The 26035-nt window shown below is 44.3% G+C and overlaps 1 protein-coding gene across 1 annotated transcript in view; it reads right to left on the bottom strand.

Moving 5' to 3' along the window:
• The window catches only part of cubn (cubilin (intrinsic factor-cobalamin receptor)), a 447009-nt gene that overhangs the window by 293224 nt on the left and 127750 nt on the right, over positions 1-26035 (bottom strand). The window contains exons 20-22 of the mRNA XM_085987872.1: positions 21209-21368; positions 11529-11710; positions 8173-8347 (exon numbers count right to left, since the gene is read on the bottom strand). Coding sequence (XP_085843998.1) covers positions 8173-8347; positions 11529-11710; positions 21209-21368 — 517 coding nt within the window. The remainder of the gene's footprint in view (positions 1-8172; positions 8348-11528; positions 11711-21208; positions 21369-26035) is intronic.

Genomic DNA, 26035 nt, shown 5'->3' with positions numbered 1-26035 from the left:
GACAAGGTGGCGGTCGAGTGTGGTGGACAAAATGGCGGCACCCACGAGGTTGAATAAAATGGCGGAGAAGATGGCCGCCCCCACAACTCACATGAGGCACTGCTGGCGTCGGTGGCCTTGATCAAAGATGGCCGCCCCCACGACTCACACGAGGGGATACTGGCATCTGTGGCCTTGATGAAAGATGGCCGCCCCCACAACTCGCATGAGGCACTGCTTGCGTCTGTGGCTCTCCCCCTGCAGGCCTTCGCGAAGTGGCCTTTCTTATGGCAGTCGGAGCAGGTCGCGTTTCTTGCAGGGCAGCGCGCCCTCGGGTGTTTCGCCTGGCCACAGAAAAAGCAGCCGGCGCCCGATCGCAGGGCTCCGATGTTGCAGCCGGTACCGGGGGTGGCGGTCCCGATTGGGTCCTGGACGCCGACGCTGAGGTAGGTCCCAGAGGCGGCGGTCCGAGGGGTATTGCGGTCGGGGTCGGGCCCGAGTCCCAGGGTCGCGCAGTACAGTACCTGGAATACGCCTCGAGGTCCCGATGGGCCACTTCCAGAGAGCGAGCGAGGGCTGCAGCTGTGTTCAGGTCGAGGTCCTTTGATTCGAGCAGTCTTTGCCGTGAGTAGTCGGACCGAAGGCCTTTCACGAAGGCATCGCGGATATCCTCTTCAGTATTTTCTGCAGCCGTTACCGCTTTCAAGTCACAGTCCCTGCCGAGTGTTTGTAGCGCCCGTAAAAATTCATCTACAGACTCTCCTGGCTGTTGCAGGCGGGATCTTAGGAGATGTCTGGCATACATAGAATTTACCGGGCTCCGGTACTGCTGTTTCAGCAGGTTGATGGCGGCCTCGTATGTAGTAAGGTCCTGTATGAGTGCGAATACTTTAGGGCTCACTTGGGCGGTCAGAACTCTTCGTTTGGATCTCTGAGGCACACCGGATTCTCCCAGGTAGGATTCGAAACAGCTCAGCCAGTGTTTGAAGTCGAGGGCTGAGTTTGCTGCCTGTGGGTTTAGATCCAGGTACGGTGGTCGGAGGGCTCGCAGCCAGGCCGGCTGCTGTGGCTGGGCGTCTGGCTGGTCTGACGGGTCGTTAGACATTTTTAAAATTTAGCCAATAAAATTGATATACCTATCAATTCATCCAATGAAAAGCGACGAGTTAAGAAAGTAACTATAGGTTTTTATTGGCTAAATAACAGAGCCCACCCTCGTGGGTGATCGGATCCAACAAGGAGGAATACCAGCCAGTCGACCACCTTTATACCTGGGCAGGTAGGTGGAGCCATGGGCGGAGTCAGCAGTGGTCAGCCCAGGTATAACAGCGTGACAGGAGGTGACCTCGTGTAGTGATACAACAGTGTAAACAGTGATAACCATAGTGTAACGATATAACAGTGATAACCATAGTGTAACGATAGTGAACGATAAAAGTAGTTTACCACAATATGTAATTAATTAAATTTTTTATGGTTAGTTATGGACACCCTCTGCCCGATTTTAGATGCTAGTATCCCCTTTAATTAATTGGATTTAAATTAAATCAATCCCTCTGGTTTACAAACTGTCCCTGGTACACCACAGCAACCTTAAAAACTATAAACCACAGACTTAAAGTTTTAAAACGAGAGAAATACTCCAACCAATCACCTACCTGTTTTGTGGTGATGTCACACCTTGAATACTTTTTACCTCTCTCCTTGCCTGAGATTGGAGATTGGTGAGGCCTACCTGAGCCTCTGGGGCCTCTTGTAGTCGCTCTGCCGCGCTGCTCCGCCTCCACCCACTGCCGATGCCGCACTGAGGCCTACCTGAGCCTCTGGGGCCTCTTGTAGTCGCTCTGCCGTGCTGCTCCGCCTCCACCCGCTGCCGATGCCGCACTGAGGCCTACCTGAGCCTCTGGGGCCTCTTGTAGTCGCTCTGCCACGCTGCTCCGCCTCCACCCGCTGCCGATGCCGCACTGAGGCCTACCTGAGCCTCTGGGGCCTCTTGTAGTCGCTCTGCCGCGCTGCTCCGCCTCCACCCGCTGCCAATGCCGCACTGAGGCCTACCTGAGCCTCTGGGGCCTCTTGTAGTTGCTCTGCCGCGCTGCTCCGCCTCCACCCGCTGCCGATGCCGCACTGAGGCCTACCTGAGCCTCTGGGGCCTCTTGTAGTCGCTCTGCCGCTCTGCTCCGCCTCCACCCGCTGCCGATGCCGCATCTTCCCCTCCCCTCCCCTTTCAGCATTCCATAGGGACCGCTCCCTCCGAAACACCCTAGTCCACTCCTCTATCACCCCCATCACCTCTTCCCCTTTGCCTGGCACCTTGCCGTGCAAGCGCAGGAGATGTAATACCTGCCCTTATACCTCCCCCCTTCCCACTGTCCAGGGCACCAAACACCCCTTCCAGGTGAAACAGTGATTTACTTGTACTTCTTGCAATCTAGTATACTGTATTTGCTGCTCACAATGTGGTCTCCTCTACATTGGGGAGACCAAACGCAGATTGGGTGACCGCTTTGCGGAACACCTCCGTTCAGTCCGTAAGGGTGACCCCGAGCTTTTTAATTCACCGCCCCATTCCCACTCGGACCTCACCGTCCTCGGCCTCTTGCATTGTTCCACGGAAGCTCACCATAAACTCGAGGAACAGCACCTCATCTTCCGATTAGGCTCTTTACAGCCTTCCGGACTCAATATCGAGTTCAACAATTTCAGATCATAACCTCGGCCCCCATTACATTTTTACTTATATTTTTTATCCACACCTTTGTTTTGGCCCTTTCCCCCCCAACCTTCTTTTTTTTTTCTCTCTCCCACATGGCAGCTGTCTCCCATTCTGCCAGCACATTTCACACCTAATCTAGAGCCATCTTTTGTCTCCACTAGTCCTATCACCATCTCGTCTCATTTTGAATACCTCTTAATGTCTCTTCACTTCTCTTTTGTTCTCTCCCAGCCTGGCCTCTTAATCTATTTCATTTCCTGTGCTTCTTTAGTCTTGACAAAGGGTTTACCCGAAACGTTGACTCTATTTTCTCTCCACGGATGTTGCCTGGCCTGCTGAGTTTTTCCAGCATTTTCTGTTGTTATTTCGGATTTCCAGCATCTGCAGTATTTTGCTATCATTGTAGATATCCAATTCTGGATGAGCCGAAATTTCTTCCAATTAAACATTGGGAAGACTGAAGCCATTGTCTTTGGTCCACACCACAAACTCTGTTCTCGAGTCACCAATTCCATGCCCCTCCCTGGCCACTGTCTCAAGCTGAACCAGACTGTTCGCAACCTCAGTGTCCTGTTTGACCCTGAGCCAAGCTTCCGACCCCATATCCACTTCATCACCAAGACCGCATACTTCCACCTCTGTAATATCGTCCATCTTCACCACTGCCTCAGCCCAGCTGCTGCTGAAGCCCTCATCCATGCCTTTGTTAATTCCAGATTCAGTTATTAAAATGCTCTTCTGGCCGACCCACCTTGCCATCTCTGTAAACTACTGCTCATTAAAAAATCTGCTACCCATACCTCAACTCGCATCAAGTACCATTCACCCATCACCCCTGTGCTCGCTGACTTATATTGGCTCCCAGTCTACCAATGCCTCGATTTTAAAATTCTCTTCCTCATGGCCTCACTCCTCCCTAGCTCTGTAACCTCCTCCAGTCCTACAATGCTCAAGAACTCTACATTCCTCCAACTCTGGCCTCTTGTGCATCCCCCATCTCCTTCACCCCACCAAGGGTGGCTGTGCCTTCAGCCATCTAGACCCTAAGCTCTGGAATTCCCTCCCTAAACCTCTCTGTCTCTCCACCTCTCTCTCCTTCTTTAAGCTCCTGCTTAAGACCAAACTCTTTGACCAAGTTTTTGGTCACCTGTCCTAATATTTTCTTTCGTGGTTCGTGTCAATTCTTATCTGATTACACTCCTATGAAGCACCTTGGGATGTTTTACTACATTAAAGACACCATATAAATGTAAGTTGTTGTAGTTGAAATTGAACAGAACAACTAATTCAATCCAGCATCGACCTAGGCACTGGATTCGGACATGACAAAGGCACACCCAGCCCAGTCAACCCCGCAAAGTCCTCCTCACTAACATCTGGGGACTTTGCCAAAATTGGGAGAGCTGTCCCATAGATTAGTCAAGCAACAGCCTGACATAGTCATACTCACAGAATCAGACCTTTCAGCCAGCGTCCCAAACTCCTCAACCACCATCTCTAGTTATATTCTGTTTCACCGGTAGGACAGACCCACCAGAGGCGGCGGCACAGTGGTATACAGTCAGGAGGGAGTCCCCAACATTGACTCGGGACCCCATGAAGTCTCATGATATCAGGTCAAACATGGGTCAGGAAACCTTGTGCTGATTAGCACCTATTGCCCTCCCTCAGCTGATGAATCAGTTGATGAATCAACTCCCATGTTGAACACCACTTGGAAGAAGCACTGAGGGTATCAAGAGCACAGAATGTACTCTGGGTGGGGGACTTCAATGTCCATCACCAAGAGTGGCTCGGCAGCACCACTACTGACTGAGCTGGACAGATCCTGCAGGACATCGCTGCCAGACTGGGCCTGCGGCAGGTGGTGAGAGAACCAACACGAGGGAAAAAGCTACTTGACTGGGTCCTCTCCAATCTGCCTGTTGCAGATGCATCTGTCCATGACAGTCGTGCTAAGAGTGACCACCACACAGTCCTTGTGGAGACAAAGTCCCATCTTCACAATGAGGACACTCTCCATCGTGTTGTGTGGCACTATCACCATGCTAAATGGGATAGATTCAGAATGGGATAGATCTAGCAGCTCAAAACTGGGCATCCATGAGGCACTGTGGGCCATCAGCAACAGCATAATTGTATTCCACCACAATCTTTAACCACATGGCCCAGCATATTCCTCACTCTACCATTACCATCAAGCCAGGGGACCAAGCCTGGCTTAATGAGCATAGAAGAGCAGTACCAGGTGTACCTAAAAATGAGGTGCCAACCTGGTGAAGCTACAACACAGGACTACATGCATGCTAGACAGTGGAAACAGCATGCTATAGACAGAGCTAGGAACATAGGAACAGAGTAGGCCATTCAGCCCCTCGAGCCTGCTCTGCCATTCAATGAGATGATGGCTATCTGCAACCTAACTCCATACACCTGCCTTTGGCCCATATCCGTTAATACCTTTGGTTAACAGAAAGCTATCAATCCCCGATTTAAAATTAGCAATTGATCTAGCATCAATTGTCATTTGCGGAAGAGAGTTCCAAACTTCTACCACCCTTTGTATGTAGAAGAGTTTCCTAATTTCACTCCTGAAAGGTCTGGCTCTAATTTTTAGACTATGCCTCCTAGACTCCCCAACCAGCGGAAATAGTTTCTCTGTATCTCCCCTATCTGTTCTCCTTAATATCTTGAAAACTTCAATCAGATCACCGCTTAACCTTCTAAATTCTAGGGAATACAACACTAATTTGTGTAATCTCTTCTCGTAACTTAACCCTTGAAGTCCAGGTATTATTCTGGTAAACCTATGCTGCACTCCGTCCGAGGCCAATATATCCTTCCTGAGGTGCGGTGCCCAGAGCTGTTCACAGTACTCCAGGTGTGGTCTAACCAGGGCTTTGTATAGTTGCAGCATAACTTCTACCCCCTTGTATTCTAGTCTTCTGGATATAAAGGCCAGCATTCCATTAGTCTTTTTGATTATTTTCTGTACCTGTTCATGACATTTTAATAATCTCTGTAACTGGACCTCCACTGTTTTTAGCCTTTCACCATTTAGAATGTACCATGTTCTATCCTTTTTAGGTCCAAAGTGGATGACCTCACATTTGCCTACATTGAAGACCATTTGCCACAGTTTTGCCCATTCACTTAATCTGTCGATATCCCTTTGTAATTTTATGCCTCCATCTACACTGTCTACAATTCCACCTATCTTTGTGTCATCGGCAAATTTGGATATATGACTTTCTATGCCATCATCTAAGTCGTTAATAAATACTGTGAATAGTTGAGGCCCCAAACAGATCCCTGCAGGACACCACTAGTCACATCCTGCCAATTTGAGTACCTGCCCATTATCCCTACTGCCTGTCTCCTGCCACTCAGCCAATTTCCTAACCAGGTCAACAATTTGCCCTCAACTCTGTGGGCTTCTACCTTAGTTAACAGTCTCTTATGTGGAACTTTATCAAATGCCTTCTGGAAGTCCATATAAATAACATCCATAGACATTCTATGCCACTGCTTTAGTCACCTCTTCAAAAAATTCAATCAGGTTTGTCAGGCATGACCTACCTTTCACAAATCCATGCTGGCTGTCTCTGATCAACTGAAAATTTTAGAGGTGTTCAGTCACCCTATCCTTAATTATAGACTCTAGCAATTTCCTGACAATAGATGTTAGGCTAACTGGTCTATAATTCCCTGGTTTCCCTCTCTCACCATTTTTAAATAGCAGAGTGACATGCACAATTTTCCAATCTAAAGGAATGGTTCCTAAATTGAGAGTACCTTGGGTGATTAAAATTAGGACATCTGCAATGTACTCACCTACTTCCTTTAAAACCCTGGGATGGAAACCATCTGGTCCTGGGGATTTGTCACTCTTTAGTGCCATTACTTTCTTCATTACTGTTATTTTACTTACATTAATTTTATTTAGTCCCTGTCCCTGATTTAGTTTCCTTGGGGTTTCTGGCATGTGATCCCACAACCAACGGATCAGATCAAAGCAGTCCTGCCACATCCAGTCATGAATGGTGGGGGCAATTAAAAAGCTAATGAGAGAATGAGGCTCCATTAACATGTCCATCCTCAATGTTGGTGGAGCCAAGCACGTGATTGCAAAAGGCAAGGCTGAATCTTTTGAAACTATCTTCAGCCAGAAGTGCCAAGTGGATGATCCATCTCAGCCTCCTCCTGAGGTCCCCACCATCACAGAAGTCAGCCAATTCGATTCACTCCTCATGATATCAAGAAATGGCTGAGCACAGTGGATACAGCAAAGACTGTGGGCCCTGACAACATCCCAGCTGTAGTGCTGAAGACTTGCGCTCCATGACTAGCCGTGACTCCAGCCAATCTGTTCCAGTACAGCTATAACACTACCATCTATCTGACAAAGTGAAAAATTCCCCAGGTATGTCCTGTCCACAAATCCAATCTGGCCAATTACCGCCCCATCAGCCTACTCTCAATCATCAGCAAAGTGATGGAAAGGGCTGTCGACAGTACTATCAAGCAGCACTTACTCACCAATAACCTGCTCACCGATGGTCAGCTTGGGTTCCACCAGGACCACTTGGCTCCAGACCTCATTACAGCCTTGATCTAAACATGGACAAAAGAGCTGTATTCCAGAGATGAGGTGAGAGTGACTGCCCTTGACATCAAGGCAGCATTTGACCGAGTGTGGCATCAAGAAGCCCGAGTAAAACTGAAGTCAATGAGAATCGGGGGAAAACTCGCCACTGGCTGGAGTCATACCGAGCACAAAGGAAGATGGTTGTAGTTGTTGGAGGCCAATCATCTCAGCCCCAGGACATTGCTGCAGGAGTTCCTCAGGGCAGTGTCCTAGGCCCAACCATCTTCAGCTGCTTCATCAAAGACCTTCCCTCCATCATAAGGTCAGAAGTGGAGATGTTCACTGATAATTGTACAGTGTTCAGTTCCATTCGCAACTCCTCAGATAATGAAGCAGTCCATGCCCGCATGTAGCAAGACCTGGACATCATTCAGGCTTGGGCTGATAAGTGGCAAGTAATATTCGTGCCACACAAGTGCCAGGCAATGACCATCTCCAACAAGAGAGAGTATAACCACCTCCCCTTGACATTCAACGGCATTGCCATCATCAAATCCCCCACCATCAACATCGTGTGGGTCACCATTGACCTGAAACTTAACTGGACCAGACACATAAATACTGTGGCTACAAGAGCAGGTCAGAGGTCAGGTATTCTGCAGCGAGTGACTCACCTCCTGACTCCCCAAAGCCATTTACAAGACACAAGTCAGGAGTGTGAAGTCAGTTACAGTGCAGTGCAACACTCTTTGCACCAACACCACATTTGTAGCGTAAACATAGACTTAAAGTTACTGCTAACAAACCGTAGTAATATACATTAATACTAAATAGTTCCAAATTTATAAATGGCACCTAAAAGGCTCTTTCTAGGCCGTTTATTCTGACTCACCTCCTGCCCTCTGTTGCCAGGTGGCATTAAAACCCCTTCCATTGCCAGTTGAATTTGTCTTAAATCGGACAGTGATATCGTTTCCAGTGCTGGAGACCACTAGTGGGTTGTTTGGTGGGCGGGTGCTGCACAGTTGGGCCAACTGTACAGAAGTAATGTCTGGACCACCATATACCTGAACAACACAAAAGATACATCGATATAAGAAAATTGTTCGTGACTGAGACAACTCCTACGTAACCTTTACTTATGCAAAATAAATCTGGGGCGATGAAAAATAAACGTAGTTTCCATTTTCAAAACAGATTCATTTAAATAAAGCCGGATGGCACCAGATTTCTGTACTGTGAACTCAATTTCATACTATTTCTAGGCTACTTTTGTTGCTAGACTGATAATCTGCATGTGCATCCATTCAAAGAAGTGAAATGAAGAGATTCTGTGTTTAAATGAATGGGTATTATTTAAAGCTTAGGGCCAAGGACATCTGCATAAAGCCCGTGGATTTAGTCTGGCTTCTACTCCCTTCTGCTTTATTAGTTCCATTGATTTTAGTGTTAAAGTCAGCATTCCAAACTTCTGAGCAATACTTAGCCAATTTTATTGGCCTGGCAAATGGTAGTGGAAAAATGCTTCGAGTAAAAATGTAGCTGCGTGTCCATTTGGGAAAAATAAAGAACGGATGAGAAATTACAGCGAAACCATAAAATACAAAAGACAGCAAGCAGCTTGCATTGGAAGCACTCAGTGAAAACTAAACCGGAACGACAGAAATCAGACAACAAAATTATTGAAACAAATAGAAAAAACCGATAATGCTACACATCTGAAATAAAAACATGAAAATGCTGGAACTGCATGGCAGAGAACGAAAGGTCCATCTTTTGGGTATCATACTTCATCAGAGTTTGTTGAACTTGGAGGTATGTTTTGTAGTAGATTATTGCCACCTCCATTCCCACTAATTTCTTTGTTGTTCTACCAACATATCTCTCATTTCTCTCGTGCACACGTACTCTGTGCCTCACATTGCACGGAACACCAAGATCCAGCTCTTTCTGAACACTTTTAGTGAAATCAAACTAGTCATATTTTATTCTTGAAAACTAGTCTTCTTAATTTGGAATAAATTAATTTGCAGCATACGCAGCAGATGTAAAGTGTTACACAAGTGTATTACATTCTCAGATTAACCTTTTTTGTTATTTTGCTCCTTTAGTTTTACAGAGAGAATGAAATGCCCCTTAAATGATTTAATACAACTCAGATTCCGCAAGTGAATTTATTTTAAAACAGTACAACTGCTGAAAGGTGAATACTCCAGTACTCTGAATAGTACAGAAATATCTCGTAAAGATGCTCATTTATTTTAAGTCTTCAATTCACTGACTAATTGGTCAGGTATCCTATTTTCCCCCTACATCTAAGTTTTCCAATTGGAAACACAGTGGCACTATCCTGCAGTCAAAGGTCAGGCACAGCAATGATTAAATGCTCAGTGTACTCCAACCCTTAATTCTAACCTCAGAATAATGACATTCAATGGCATTACCATCGCCAAATCCCCCACCATCAACATCTTGGGGGTCACCAGTGACCAGAAACTTAACTGGACCAGCCACATAAATACTGTGGCAACAAAAGCAGGTCAGAGGCTGGGTGTTCTGCAGCGAGTGTCTCACCTCCTGACTCCCCAAAGCCTTTCTACCATCTACAAGGCACAAGTAAGGAGTGTGATGGAATACCGTCCACTTGCCTGGATGAGTGCAGCTCCAACAACACTCAAGAAGCTTGACACCTGCCAGGACAAAGCAGCCCACTTGATTGGCACCCCATCCTCCACCTTAAACATTCACTCCCACCACCACTGGCGTACCGTAGCTGCAGTGTGTACCATCTACAAGGTGCACTGCAGCAACTCGCCAAGGCTTCTTAGACAGCACCTCCAAAACCCACGACCTCTACCACCTAGAAGGACAAGGGCAGCAGGAGCATGGGAACACCATCACCTCCAAGTTCCCCTCCAAGTCACACATCCTGACTTGGAAATATATCACTGTTCCTTCATCATCGCTGGGTCCAAATCCTGGAACACCCTCCCTAACAGCACTGTGGGAGTACCTTCAGCACACGGACTGCAGCGGTTCAAGAAGGCAGCTCACCACCACCTTCTCAAGGGCAATTAGGGATGGGCAATAAATGCTGGCCTTGCCAGCGGCGCCCACATCCCATGAATAAATAATTAAAAGAAAAATAGTACCCCCTACCATACCAGTATGAATTTTGCATTCCACAGACACATCCTTATGACCTAGCTGAGTGATTGCTAAATTATGACACTCGGAACCGGACTGAAATGTAAATTTATTTCACATTGGCTCTACACGGCTAATTGAAAGGAAAAGCCTTCATCCCATCAGTTTGGGATGCATTTGAACTCAGATCTCAGCAGTGAAAAGTCAAAGATTTTGCCACCTAGTTTCTCTCTGCTTTTCTTTTAAATTCTAAATATTGTTGTTCTCAGGGAGCAAACGGCCACATCTACCCTCGATCATGCAAGGCCCTTCATCACCGGTACACATGGAATTCTATGTGCAATTCCACTACGACGCAAAAATTAACAGGTTAGCTGTCATAAAATGATACACTGCACTAACAAATCGGATAATTGAGACAGTGTTCTCTTTATATTTACTTAAAGAAGTGCTACAACATGCTGAGGCTTCTGGCGCTTGGAAGGAGTATCTCACAGCAGTGTCCGCAGTTGTTTAAAAATGATACTATTGTGCCTTTCATTTTCTGGCCCTGTGCTGTTCCAGCTGGGAGAGGAAGGTCCATATAGGTCAACAATGTGAAAACTACATTGCTGGATTGTATGGATGGGCTGAATGACTGTAGCCAGAAACAAATGCAGCACTGCTGTAGGGAGACATTTCAATTTGCTTCTATCTTCACTGCTGCCTCCAGAGCAGCCTTGGAAAACCACTGGTTCCCCTTGAGGTAGTTTTCGGTTCCCCTGGAGATGGTAGTGCTGTCTCATTTATCTTGCAGTGCTGCTGCTAAAGTCAGAACTGTCGCCGGAGGCAGCAATGTAAAATACAGAAGGTATAAGGGGAACAGTGATCGATTTAGGATCAACCAGCACTTGTGTAGTACACATTGGTGCATTAGACACGTACTGAGAGATCCTAAATCAAAAGAATTTTGACCGTTTGCATCTTATTCAATTGTTTTAACTGCAGCTCAAGGTAGAAACAATTATTGACAAAAGGAGTAGTAATTCCAATAGTCACGTTAAAGGAGGAGCATGAGATTTAATTCCTGAAAAATAAATCTCTTGGATTTACAGTTTATACCTCCAGTACATCGAAATTGCATGTTTGGTGATATTCCACATCAAACTCATGGATGGTGAGCTCAATACTGCTGCCAGAATCTCCCTGAATGAACCAGATACACTCCCGGTTATGTGGATACCCGTTAGGATAGCCTGGGCTGCTGAATCCTCCTTTAGGCCCAAGCAATTCTCCACCACATCCTGGAAAAAAAATTACATGGAATGAGGACAAAGCATAGAACAGCATAATCACACACCTTGTCACTGTGTACTCTGCAGACTAGAGCCATTCTGACAATAATCACTTGCACAAAGTGGCAATAGAGCTGGTTAGATGAACCATTTAGAGCAGCTAAGATATGATGAGAAGAGCAAGAAATAAAGATGTTCGTATATGATTGGAAATGGAGAATCAATGCAATGTGCGAAGAACTCTTTCTCCTGGCAATATAGTTTTTGCAGCATGCATGATAAGCATCACATTTACACCCTCCTGCGCTAACACCTATATGGCACAATATGTTTTCAGTGTGCCACTAAGGAGGGGGAGGAAAAAATATGAATGAAGTACTGGAGGCAAGGTCATCAATTTTCTTGTTAACCTTTAGGTGGTTCCCCTCAATCACCTGATACCGATATACCACCTCTGAGTGGAGTACAAGTGGCACACAGCAACAAAACAGCTACATGTACGCACACATTTCCATCCTAATGGTTCCCCAAGGTATCAGTGCTGTTGTTTTTTTAATAAAACAATGTTTTTCTCTTCCTCCACTACGGAGAGGAAATAGACTCACCATTAACCATAAAGCTAATTCCTCCTTGATCAGGCGTGAAAGTTTGATGGAATGCATGCAAGTGTAAACAGAAATACTTGCTTAGCAGAATAAAATAAAATACTACTTTGAGGGTAATGGCACTTGAAGATACACTGAAAAATATAAGGGGGTGATTTTAACCCTACCAGCCTGATAGAAACAGGTTCTAATTTTCACCTGCTTACCTGAGCAGGCAGCAAGAACACCCGCCCAAAGACAACAGCGTTCTTTTTAACATCCCAATGATGTCATCGGGACTCAACTGCAATTTCTACTAGGTGGCGTGAGTGGGAAGCGACAGTCAGTATCCTGCCAGGCTGACCCATTGGCAAAGAGGATCGGGGCCAGAAGAGGCCCAAAAAGGTAAGTTTAACTTTTTTTAAAAACTTTTCTTGTGGAGCCAGGAGGTGCAAGCAGGCTCCTCCAGGACCAACAAGGAAAGCTTAGGCCTCTCCTGCTGCGATCTTGCAGGACCTTCGTGGGACACCCAGCAACCAATCCCACCACTTATCTGCTGTTGGTGATGACCTACAGGCTGCACGATTTTCTGCCCCTTTCTACTGAATTGCTGCCCGGAATGGGTGAGGAGTCAGCCGGTGGGATTTATTATTATTCATTTTTGGGATGTGGGCATCGCTAGCAAGGCCAGCATTTATTGCCCATCCCTAATTGCCCTTGAGAATGTGGTGGTGAGCCTTCTTGAACCGCTGCAGTCTGTGTGATGAAGGTAGTCCCACAGTGCTGTTAGGTAGGAAATTTTGACCTCGCGTCAATGAAGGAACGGCGATATATTTCCAAGTCAAGATGGTGTGTGACTCAGAGGGTAACTTGGAGGTGATGGTGTTCTCATGCACCTGCTACCCTTGTTCTTCTAGGTGTTGGAGATTGCGGGTTTTGGAGGTGCTGCCGAAGAAGGCTTGGCGAGTTGCTGCAGTGCATCCTATAGATAGTACACACGGCAGCCACAGTACACCCGTGATGGATGGGGTGGATGTTTAGGCTAGCGAATCAAGTGTCACTCAAGTGAACTGCTTTGTCCTGGATCATACCAAGCTTCTTGAGCGTTGTTGCAGCTACACCCATCCAGGCAAGTGCAGAGTATTCCACCACACTCCTGATTTGTGCTGTGTAGGTGGTGGAGAAGCTTTGGGGAGTCAGGAGGTGAGTCATTTGCTGCAGAATACTCAGCTGCTCTAATAGCCATGGCTGGTCAAGTTGAGTTTCTGGTCAATGGTGACCCACAGGATGTTGATGGGACTCGACAATGGTAATGTCAAAGGTTGGCAGTTAGACTCTCTCTTGTTAGGGATGGTCATTGCCGGGGTTAAATTAACTGGCCTGTAGTTGCTGGGTTTATCCTTACACCCTTTTTTGAACAAGGATGTAACATTTGCAATTCTCCAGTCCTCTGGCAACACTCCTGTATCTAAGGAGGGTTGGAAGATTATGGCCAGTACCGCCGCGATTTCCACCTTAACTTCCCTCAGCATCCTAGGATGCTTCCCATCCGGTCCTGGTGACTTGGGATGGCAGGAATGACGTATGAGGAGAGATTGGGTCGATTAGGCTTATATTTGCTAGAGTTTAGAAGAATGAGAGGGGATCTCATTGAAACGTATAAAATTATAACAGGACTAGACAGACTAAATGCAGGAAGGATGTTCCTGATGGCCAGGGAGTCCAGAACCAGGGGCCACAGTCTAAGGATAAGGGGTAAGATATTTAGGACTGAGATGAGGAGGAATTTCTTCACCCAGAGAGTGGTGAACCTGTCGAATTCTCTACTACACAAGGCAGTTGAGGCCAATTCATTAAATATATTCAAGAAGGAGTTAGATATATTTCTTAAGGCTAAAGGGATCAAGGGATATGGGGAGAAAGCAGGGACAGGGTACTGAATTTGGATGATCAGCCATGATCTCATTAAATGGCGGAAAAGGCTCGAGGGGCTGAATGGCCTACTCCTTCTCCTATCTTCTATGTTTCTATGGCTTATCTACTTTAAGTACAGTCAGCCTTTCTCGTACCTCCTCTTTAACAATTTTTATCCCAACCAGTATCTCCACTACCTCCAATAGCCTAGCGTCTGATGAAAAATAGTCATCATTCCCTGTAAAAGTTATAAAAATAATTGTTCGAGGCCAAGTGAATAATAGTATATCATAAATCTCCTTCTCCTCTCTCATGCTGACATTTCTAGTCTAGGATTAGTGGTCTCACAGCATTTTCTGACATGGTACAAGATGTGACTCAAGTTTAGAAAAGCTTATTATTAATGTTTTTGGGAGGAGAATTGGCAGCACAAATCCACTGTTAAAATTTAGCCCTACATACTGAGATCATCAGGGTTCTCAAGCTGCTTACTGGTGATGTATTCCTTTGGCTTCAAACTGACATCCTCATCCTGACATTGCAAGGTTGGGGTGTACTCCTACTTCACCCAAGTTATGATAAAATCGAGGAACTTGAAGTATCATTTTCCTCTAATATATCTTAAATAATGTTATTTCCTTTTGCAGTTATGGCATTTTCATACTTTGATTTTACATTTTGAACTGTATCAGAAAATAATATTTTGGGAGACAGTACATGAGTACTTCGAGAAATGACATATGGTAAGTATGGCATGTGTGGGAGGAGCAGGTGACTTTGGACCCATGGCTCCCAAAGCTTTCTTTCACTGGGGGTTTTCCTCACCAAATGTCTGGGTCTGTTGTAGACTAATTGATAGAGACTGATTGCCATGATTATTCAACCAATCATTATTGTATATATCATGTGACTACCAGGATGGTAGCGGGCAAACTAGATGGACTTTGATATTTTTTTATCCAGCAATTCTCATGTTCCTCTTTGTTATGTCTGGGGGGCTGCTCAGTTCCCAGGGGTGACAAAGAGGAAATAGTGCTAAAGATTTGTTAAGTCTGATCTTCACACCTACTGTGCTTCCCCAGATTTCTTGGGGTTTCCTGGATCATTGTAACTGAGTCTGTGCCTGCATGTTAATGAGGCTAGAGGCCCTCCTGCTTCACTTTACTCTCATTATAACTATTGTGTGACCAAATCGAGGCTTGCTTCAAAAATGCTGGCAGTAGGGGGTTGCATTGGGACCTTCTAGAATGTCACCCCAAGTATCAAAACAGGCATCAGGTAAGTAAAACATTTCTAACCCTCTCTCCACCCACCAGAACAATCTTTGTGGCACTGCTACACTGTGCCCATTGGGCACTCAGCAGGGGACTGGAGAGGAATATTGGCCCTCATATCCCAAAACAACTTAAACATTAATTATAGTTTCAAAATGAGCAACTGAAAACTGGTGGGGTTTTTTGTGGCTAGTGCTTGTCACCAATAAGCAGTTTGAAAGGAATCCTTACGCTCTTATTTTTGGATAGTCATTTCATCAATCATAATTAAATAAAGGGAGCTGGTTCCAGTAGTTCTCAGTGCAGGAGAGTGTAATTTCCTTTTACATTTTTTAATGACTCATTTTTCTGCTCTGATTCCCTGTGGAATCACTGGTAATGCCTGTCCAAACCATTTTACCAACAGCTACTTCTAGTTAGTTAAAAATAATTATGAAACTTTTTAAGGGCAACCGTCTTTCTACAAAACACAAGATGTCAAATACCCAGCACAACGACATAACTCACATTGACATGTGTCATTATATCACTAGCGCACAATGTTATTTTAACAAAAATACTGTGTGGCTGTTTCCCTCCCCGGTAATGAAAACAGTACTCCTTTAAAAAATGCTTCAATTTTTTGAAATCAGAGATTAGGGAACTGCGGTTAGTCAAATGAAAGCTTTATGAATACAATGGTTTTTAATGACTGCTTTAGAGTAAAAATGAAAATACATAATAACAACTAGTTGGCTCCAATCATTTTTGTTACTGAGAAACCCAAGTGAAGGACCAAGCCCCTTAATGCGGGACACCAGTAGGACAAAACAGGAAAAGAAAAGATGAAATAGTTCAGGAAGTCGTGACTAAGTGCTACTAATATTGAGTTTTAAAAGACTAAAGATTGTAGGAGGAAGGAAAGATTGAAGGAGGTAAGTAGCTCCACAGTTTTGAGGTTAGTGGGATTCATCATCCAGAAACTATTTGAACGATGGTAAAATGGTAATCACAGTTAAAAGAGCATGATGTTCATGAAAAAAAGTATTTTTCATTGTCTGGGGAGGGAGAAGAGCCAGTGGAGCTAAGTCCCATTTTCATCATAATGATACCATATATTTTGAAATGATTTATGTAATTGTGTTGCATGTTTGTAAGTAGAACAAAAGGTTTGCTAGCACTTTTTCAGGAAGACAGTTTCCCATTAAAATGACATTCTGGAAAGTTTCTAGCAGTGCTATTCAAAGCATTGTGAAACTGGAAAACCTTGCTAACTTCTACATGGTATAACACAGAATGAACTGACACATTCAAAGAAAAAGTTTTACATTGGGGTAAATTTCCATCTTCACCACCTGGGGGGTAATCTGGCAGAGTGAATTGCCTGCCCGTTGTAGAACCCACCCAATTCGCAATCAATTGGTAATGTGAATTAAAGCACCACACACTTCAGAAATATGAACTCTGTATTATCGGGCACAAAAGCCTGAGGCAGCTCTGCGCTGTGCTAGGGCCATATTGTCTACCCCATTGTTTAGGCAAAGTACAGAGAGCTTTACTTTGCATCCAACCGCTATTGCTGACCTGGCAGTGCTTGATCCTCAGGCTGAAATGGAAAAGTTTGCATGTCCATCACTAGAATCCCTCACCTTGATAGATACAAAGTTCACAAACAAAAGTTTTAAAAAAAAACTTAAAACAATGTTGTAAAGCTTCATGGTGGAGCACATGTAACACACATAGTCATGCAGACTTTCACTGGCAGCCAACATTTCTAGAGCAGACAGTTTCTAACTTTGCCAAGAATTGAACCTGGACCCAAAACTCCCCAATGAAGGTTTTTAATATAAGTTTAATTTTAACTCTCCAGTAGTGCTCATCAGTAACTTACATCATTAGAACTGCTTGAAGAAATACTTTTTTGGAATGGGGTACCTGTGCACACTCACTTGTTCCTTTCAATGTTTAAAATAAGTATAAATTCAGTGGTACAGATATGTTAGACAAACAAACACAGGGGTCCCTCAAAGCTCTCTGCAAATATTCTACGGAGGAGTTATTCATTAAGAAAATAGTTACGATCCATAGAGTTTAAGAGAAAAATCTACTCCAATCTGTAACTCAACCTCTCATATTTTAGTGAAGTAACCTTTTAAACAAATTTAACATTTGTTTCACTCAGAATAGTAGGAAATGTAAACAAAAAAAGTCTCAGGAAGCTCCCACACATCTCAGGAAATCTTGGAAACCATGAATGTTATTTCAATGCTAACACCTGCAAACACAGACTTATCCGTTCTTTCTCATGGATAATGAAAACTGAGAGTGATTAGCTTCGGATTTTTTAAAACTGCATAGCAAGTACTCAGTGGCAGTCGCTGCCTGACACCAAAATATTCACAAGAATTTAGTGCAAGTACCTCATCAGAAAGGCTCTCAGCCTAACAAAAGTTTGTTTTTAAAATAAGCAAATAAACTTGGTTATCTTTAAAACCATTAGAGGCTCAAGAAAGGGTGAAACATTCTAAACAAATCTGTGCAGCAGAGCACTGTGTGGTTAATGCTGTTACCATGCAAAAATTATCTCAACTTCATCTTTTCGTGACGCAGTGAGGAAGCCGGTTCTAACCAGACGGGGAAATGACCATCAGTTTAGAAACTACTGAAATTACACATTTCTTTCCACTTGGCAAACCCTCCGAGTCTCTTCCCCACCCCCCCCCCCACCCCCCAACGAAAAGTCTGCAATAATGTCTGCTCCTGCATGGTTGCTAGGAGATCAAATAATAAACAGAACAGCCATGACATAAAGAAACAACTTCAAAGTACCTACAACATTCTGCTGAAGCAGTGGGCACACTGAGGAAGCAATGATTTATTATTTCAGCAAATGTCAATTTAGTAAATTTGATAACAGATTTTAACTTAATCCAGCTGCGCTAACAGTGGTGTGCTGGACTATGGAAACACATACTTGGGTTCTGTGTTAAAAAACTGAACTACTTTTACTGATGCAGGACCACAGTTAACTCTAATTATTAAAGGTAGTAGTGAGGAAAGATATTTTATATTGAAAATGTTTACAAATTCAAATTCTAAACTGCATTTTTGGTGCATCAGCAACATGTTGGTCATTGATTGATTTGCGATACTGTGCTTGTTTCGCTACTCTACCTAAATGACAGCGGATTACACAAAGATGTTATATTGATGAAAAGTGCAGTGGGGTTGAATCCGATCTCTCCCACCCCTTCCCTACAGCAGTACTGTCCCCTCAGTTAGATAAATGTTACTGAGAAATGGTCCAGTCATCTCAATTTTTGCAATCAGCGCAAATTAATTATGAATTTTGTTCTCTCCTTTATTTATTTGGCTAAGGGAAGAGTTGCTACTCTCAGATATTTCCAAATACAATACTTTTGTTAATATGGCCACAACCTACATCTGTGTCCCAAGAATCTACCTTTTCCTAAGTTCTCACAATGCCAGGCAAAAGTGCCTATTGTTGATATTTTGCTGGCACTGTCCGATGTCATGCTTTACTGTTTCCTGGAAACTGTAGGGTGTGGCAGCCCAGAAGCTGCAGTGGTATGAGTAGATTTACAAACAGCCTGGCGTAGGAGCACATGATTCTCCAATGATTCAACAGCCCACATCGGATGCAGTACTGTAATTTCCAGAAGATTTTAAACTCTATTGCAAGACATATGGATTCAAAATTAAGATAAACTTAATTCTGACAAATTTTGTACTGCAAATCAATCGCTATGGTTGTCAAAGTTTTTTATTGATAACTCTCTTGTTAAGCACCTTGGGACATTTAGCTATGCCATATAAATGAAAGTTGTTGTTATTGTTGATTAAATTGAAGATCCACTGTTCATGAAATAAGTTTAAACTTCGCTAATACAGAGGTCTTGATAAAAATTACTTTGCTGATCCTGGTAGCACATAACTGCACTTTCTAGCAACTGCTTTCTGCTTTTCCACCAACATCTGACTTGATAATCCTGGACATATGGTTTAGATTATCCTTTTCATCAAGCCAAATCCATCTCTCTACTTTAACCTCTGTGTGCACAATCTGCCCAAATCAATCTCCCTGGATCAGAAATAGGAATATCAGTTTGGGTGGATGTGGATTTTTGCTTTGGATTTGACTACAAAAGGCTATGAAAAAGGTTAGAAGTTTATCGCATATATCTCACATTAGTGACATTTCTTATGGAGCAATTTTACCTACACTAAGCAGTAGGAGTAATCCCTATCCCACTTTGAGTAAACAGTTATCTCTATACCACAAAACCGGATCTCATTCTTGCCACCGCTACACCTAGGTATCACGACCACAAAACCAAATACACACATGTGAGACAACCTGGGATTAGATGAATAGTAACTTTCTGAATTAAAAGAAATTGAAAAATGTTAAAAAAGGCATTTATTTTACTAATTATGTTAGTTGTGCACTCCCTGCTGGATATATTGGTGGGCTACACAAACTGGCAGTACCCTTATCTCCCTCTTTGTATGGGAGTAGCCATATTTCTCAAATGGACAGCCCATCCAGAACCCTGAGTCTGAACTGAACAGAACTTGTTCACTTCAGGATTAGAATGGAATCTTTAAAAAAAAAATCATTCTTGGGCTATGGGCATCTCTAGCAAGGGTAGCATTTATTGCCTATCTTTAGTTGCCCTTGAGAAAGTGGTGGAGCCGCCACCTTGAACCGCTGCATTTTGTGCGATGAATGTACTCCCACAGTGCTGTTAGGTTGGGCCCGATTGCCGGCAACTGTCCCCAAGAATCCTAGGCTGTGGCCTCCTGACACTGGTTTTCCTGCCCGGCAGTTGGCCAGCATGCCAATTTGGCTGGTTGCTGGGTGGGAAACGGAGGAAAAAAATTATAACGAGGTCCTGCCATTTAATTCGGCAGGGCCTCCGCATCCCTGGTCTTGCTGGATTTTCCCCGCGTTAACGTGCTCTCCACAACCTCCCCGCCTCACCGTAAATATCGGGGCCTTAATCTCCAGAGCTTCAGCAGTGGTGACATATAAGCAACTTGTTTATTCAACCACTTGGTGGTGTACATGAGCAGGAAGAGATTTTGCTAGCAGGCAGTATAAGTAAAAACACTTTTGTAACAGTTAATGTCAGATTCCCAGAAAATCTCCAGGGAAATGCCTGAGCCATTTCTCATGTGAAGAAGGACTGTCATGTTGACACAGCCTCTCTGATGAAGCAGTTCTGTGAGTTTTTTCCCTGCTGTTTTGTAAACCTATTTCACTTTTTCTGAGTCTCTGCAGCCCTTTCAGTGTTGACCCACCCAATAAGTCCCTTGGCTCTATGCGTTTGAAATGTGAATGCTCCCTTTATGGACAACTCCAGGGCAGAAGGGGGGAGACGATGAACTGCTGTTAAAACAGCAATTGAAATAAAACTCTTATGGAGAATCCCAGTAGCAGAATTCAGTGCTTTGGGAAAACAACTGAGGCTTGAAGAATGATCCAGTCCTGCCTATTTTGTAGCAATAGCAGGAATAGGTAATTGGAAAATAAGAGGAGTTTGGCAATTGTAATATCCAAACGAGCTTTAATGGATTTGATGTAGGAAAGTCTGGGAGAAATTACAAGGAAATTTGCATCAATTGGTGCGGTAGTAAAGCAAAGCTGGCCCATGAGATAAAAGGAAAGATCTGGCAGCCAGGCCAGGCAGACAGCTTAAGCAAGCACTCTTCAGCATTGTGTGTAATCTTACCATTCTGGAACCACAGCATCTGGAATCCATTGCCTGAAAAATTAGAGTCTGAATGGAATGCCACATACAGACTAGAATCAGAGGTTCTGCCTGCTGGGGGGATAGTATTCCCACAGAAAGTATCAATAAGGGGGGACTGGGCACTGGGTCCATCGTATAGCTAAATTGATAAGGAAGGGGAAGATAAAAAAAAAGAGAAGTTATTGGCAAACAACAGAGAAACCTGTAAACAGCATCAAACCATGTTGAGGATGAGGCTTCATATTAAATATACAATAAGAATGAACCTTTTCCATTCACCAAGGTCCTGTGCTGAAATACACAGCAGCAATTCAAATGGTGAGAACACAGAGTTAAAAGAGAAGGAATGTTTAGGAGGAGTACTCCGCTTTTTGAAGAAGCAAATAATAGACTCGCCATAAATTTCTTTAAAAAAAATGTTGATTTTCATGCTGGTGTGAAGACCATTGTGTAGGATCTAAAGGAGCAATTCCATAATCCTGCGCTCCCAGCGAGAAGCCATGCTCACAGGGAGTGCAGGTTGGAGACAGGGCTACAACATTGTAACTCCATCTATGGCTTGTACTCCCTGCGAGTGTATCTCTGATTTGCACTCCCAACTCGAGAGCAGGCTGACCCTGATATACCTACTAAGCCATACTGGTGACATCAGTTACTGGGGGAAACGGTGCTAGAATAGCTTCATTGCAAATAGCACAGGACTGCTCCAGAGTCAGTCGACACTGAGAAGCCATGCAAAAGGCTTGGAATGCATTCAGCCTGGTTTTCCGAGGCCAGTAAAGTCTGGAACAGCTGTGAGGCCAGTTTGAAGTCCCACTGTTTGCAGTGGAGCCGCTCAGATATACAGGGGGCCTTTTCTCATAATTAATATCACTGAAGTGGGCTTGCAGTGAGAGTCTCTACTTAAAGTTCTTCATGAAAAATTAAATTAGAAGACAAATCAAAGAAATAGTGGGAGCCGATTATTTTCTTTGAGGAAAAATGGAGGGTACATTTAACAAAAAGTAATGCTCCTGGATTTCCCCTTGCCTTTAGGGATATAATCCTCTCCCCGCCTGTGCACCCACACACTCATTCCTGGCATGTGGTTTTGTGGCTGGCTGTGCATCCTCAAAGAAATGAGCATTTACGAAAACTGAAACACATAATTTGTTTGCAGATCTTTAAAGGGGCGGTTTTCCTAGCCCAAGTAGCCAGGAACTGAGTGTTCTACGAACGACAAGAGTCAGGATAAAGAAGCATAAACCCAGATCGCCAGGTCTACACCCCTTTAACTCTGCCCCGGGATTCCCAAAGCTTTCCTGTGGGGAGCAGAGACTGGCCTGCAGGTGGGGTGCAACCATGCTGCTGAGACAGCAAGGAGAGTCCTGGCTTCCCACCTCTACTTCCAGAAGCTACACTTGCTGGGTTCCCATGCACAGGGATGCCCAGGAAAACCTTGTGGTGTGGACTGCCTCTGAACCCTCGCTGACTGGAAAGTCCTCGGCAGGGGAGGGGGGGTGGGGGGTGGCGGGGGAAGGGTCCCGAAGGCAGGCCTTAGATTTGCAGGCGAGTCCTGCATTATTTTTTTTTTTTTACCTCCACGCTATTACCCAACTGCTGCACCCCGCCTCACAGAGTTTAAAGGACAATCAGGCACAATGGTGATCAGCAGGTCCCGATCTCTGACGCAGCTTCAGATCTGAGAGTCCTGCAGATGCTCCTCATTTTTCTGCTCTTACCATTAGCATTAGACTTTGCCATTTATATAACCCAGGACCTGAGCTCCCCAGGGCTGGATTTTGAGTGCATTGCTGCTGTTTACATAGAAACATAGAAGGTAGGAGCAGGAGTAGGCCATTCAGCCCCTCGAGCCTGCTCCACCATTCAATGAGATCATGGCTGATCGTCCAAATTCAGTACCCTGTTCCTGCCTTCTCGCCATATCCCTTGATCACCCTAGCCTTAAGAAATATATCCAACTCCTTCTTGAATATATTTAATGAATTGGCCTCTACTGCCTTCTGTGGTAGAGAATTCCACAGGTTCACCACTCTCTGGGTGAAGAAATTCCTCCTCATCTCTGTCCTAAATGGCTTACCCCTTATCCTTAGACTGTGATCCCTGGTTCTGGACTCCCCGACCATCGGGAACATCCTTCCAGCATCTAGTCTGTCCAGTCCTGTTAGAATTTTATAAGTTTCGATGAGATCCCCTCTCATTCTTCTAAACTCCAGCGAGTACAAGCCCAATCGACCCAATCTTTCCTCATACGTCATTCCTGCCATCCCAGGAATCAGCCAGGTGAATCTTCGCTGCACTCCCTCCATGGCAAGAACATCCTTCCTCAGATAAGGCGACCAAAACTGCACACAATACTCCAGATGTGGTCTCACCAAGGCCCTGTACAACTGCAGCAAGACATCCTTGTTCCTGTACTCAAACCCTCTCGCTACGAAGGCCAACATACCATTTGCCTTCTTAACCACCTGCTGCACCTGCATGCTTACTTTCAGCGACTGGTGCACAAGGACACCCAGGTCTCGTTGCACTTCCCCTTCTCCCAATCTATTGCCATTCAGATAATAATCTGCCTTCCTGTTTTTGACACCAAAGTGGATAACCTCGCATTTATCCACGTTATATTGCATCTGCCATGCTTCTGCCCAATCACCCAACCTGTCCAAATCATACTGGAGTTTCTCGGTATACTCCTCACAGCGCACACGCCCACCCAGCTTTGTGTCATCTGCAAACTTGGAGATATTACATCTAGTTCCCTCTTCCAGATCATTAATATATATTGTGAATAGCTGGGGTCCAAGGACCGATCCCTGCGGTACCCCACTAGTCACTGCCTGCCACTCGGAAAAAGAGCCGTTTATTCCAACTCTTTGCTTCCTGTCTGCCAAACAGTTCTCTATCCAAGTCAATACCTTGCCCCCAATCCCATGTGCCTTAATTTTACACGCTAATCTCTTATGCGGGACCTTATCGAAAGCCTTTTGAAAATCCAAATACACCACATCCACTGGTTCTCCCTTATCTATTTTACCAGTTACATCCTCAAAAAATTCCAGTAGATTAGTCAAGCACGATTTACCTTTTGTAAATTCATGTTGACTTTATCCGATCCGGTCACTTTTTTCCAAGTGTTCTGCTATTACATCCTTTATAATGGAATCTAGCATTTTCCCCACTACCGATGTCAGGCTTACCGGTCTGTAATTCCCCGTTTTCTCTCTACCACCCTTTTTGAACAGTGGGGTAACATTAGCTACCCGCCAATCCATGGGTACTGTTCCAGAGTCTATCGAATTTTGGAAGATGACCAGCAATGCATCTACTATTTCTAGGGCCACTTTCTTAAGTATCCTAGGATGTAGATTATCAGGCCCTGGGGATTTATCAGCCCTCAATCCCATCAATTTCCCTAACACCATTTCCCTACAAATACTGATTTCTATCAGTTCCTCCCTGTCATCAGACCCTATGTTCCCCAACATCTTTGGGAGGTTATTTGTGTCCTCCTTTGTGAAGACAGAACCAAAATATGTATTTAGTTGGTCTGCCATTTCTTTGTTCCCCATTATAAATTCCCCTGATTCTGACTGCAAGGGACCTACGCTTGACTTCACCAATCTTTTTCTCTTCACATATCTATAGAAGCTTTTACAGTCAGTTTTTATGTTCCCTGTAAGCTTACTCTCATACTCTATTTTCCCCCTCTTAATTAATCCCTTTGTCCTCCTTTGTTGAATCCTAAACTGCTCCCAATCCTCAGGTTTAATGCTTTTTCTTGCCAATTTATATGTCCTCTCCTTGGATCTTATGCTATCCCTAATTTCCCTTGTTAGCCACGGTTGAGTCACCTTTTTTGTTTTATTTTTATGCCAAATTGGGATGAACAAATTTTGTAGTTCATCCATGCGATCTTTGAATGTTTGCCATTGCCCATCCACCATCAATCCTTTGAGTGTCATTCCCCAATCAATCCTACCCAACTCGCATCTCATACCATCGTAGTCTCCATTATTTAAATTCAGGACCCTAGTCTCCGAGTCAACTATTTCGCTCTCCATCTTAATGAAGAATTCTATCATATTATGATCGCTGTGACCCAAGGGGCCTCGCACAAGATTGCTAATTAATCCTTTCTCATTACATAATACCCAGTCTAAGATGGCCTGATCTCCAGTTGGTCCCTCAACATATTGGTCCAGGAAACCATCCCGAATGCACTCCAGGAATTCCTCCTCCACAGTATTGTTACTAATTTGGTTAGCCCAATCTATATGTAGATTAAAGTCACCCATGATAACTGCCGTGCCCTTATTGCACGCTTCTCTAATTTCCCGTTTGATGCCATCTCCGACCTCCGCATTACTGTTTGGAGGTCTATATACCACTCCCACTAACGTTTTCTTCCCCTTGGTATTTTTCAGTTCTACCCATACAGATTCCACATCATCAGAGCTAATATCCTTCCTTTCAATTGTATTAATCCCCTCTTTAACCAGCAATGCTACCCCACCTCCTTTTCCTTTTAGCCTATCTTGCCTGAATATTGAATATCCCGGGATATTGAGTTCCCAGCCTTGGCCACCCTGGAGCCATGTTTCCGTAATCCCAATCATATCATATTCGTTTACCTCTATTTGCGCAGCTAATTCATCCACCTTATTACGAATGCTCCTTGCATTAAGACACAAAGCCTTCAGGCTTGTTTTTTTAACACTTAGATCTTTTAGAATTATTATTTACTGTGGCCATGTCTGATTTAAACCCTTGAAATCTCTGCCTGCCACTTTTGTTTTTCTCCTTCCT

Source organism: Somniosus microcephalus, chromosome 5 (genome assembly GCF_052327205.1).
Source record: "Somniosus microcephalus isolate GS21.2 chromosome 5, FLI_Smic_1.0, whole genome shotgun sequence".
In the NCBI taxonomy this organism is placed as follows: Eukaryota; Metazoa; Chordata; class Chondrichthyes; order Squaliformes; family Somniosidae; genus Somniosus; species Somniosus microcephalus.
The sequence above is the reverse complement of the archived record's forward strand: the minus strand, read 5'-3'. Positions and strand labels throughout refer to the sequence as shown.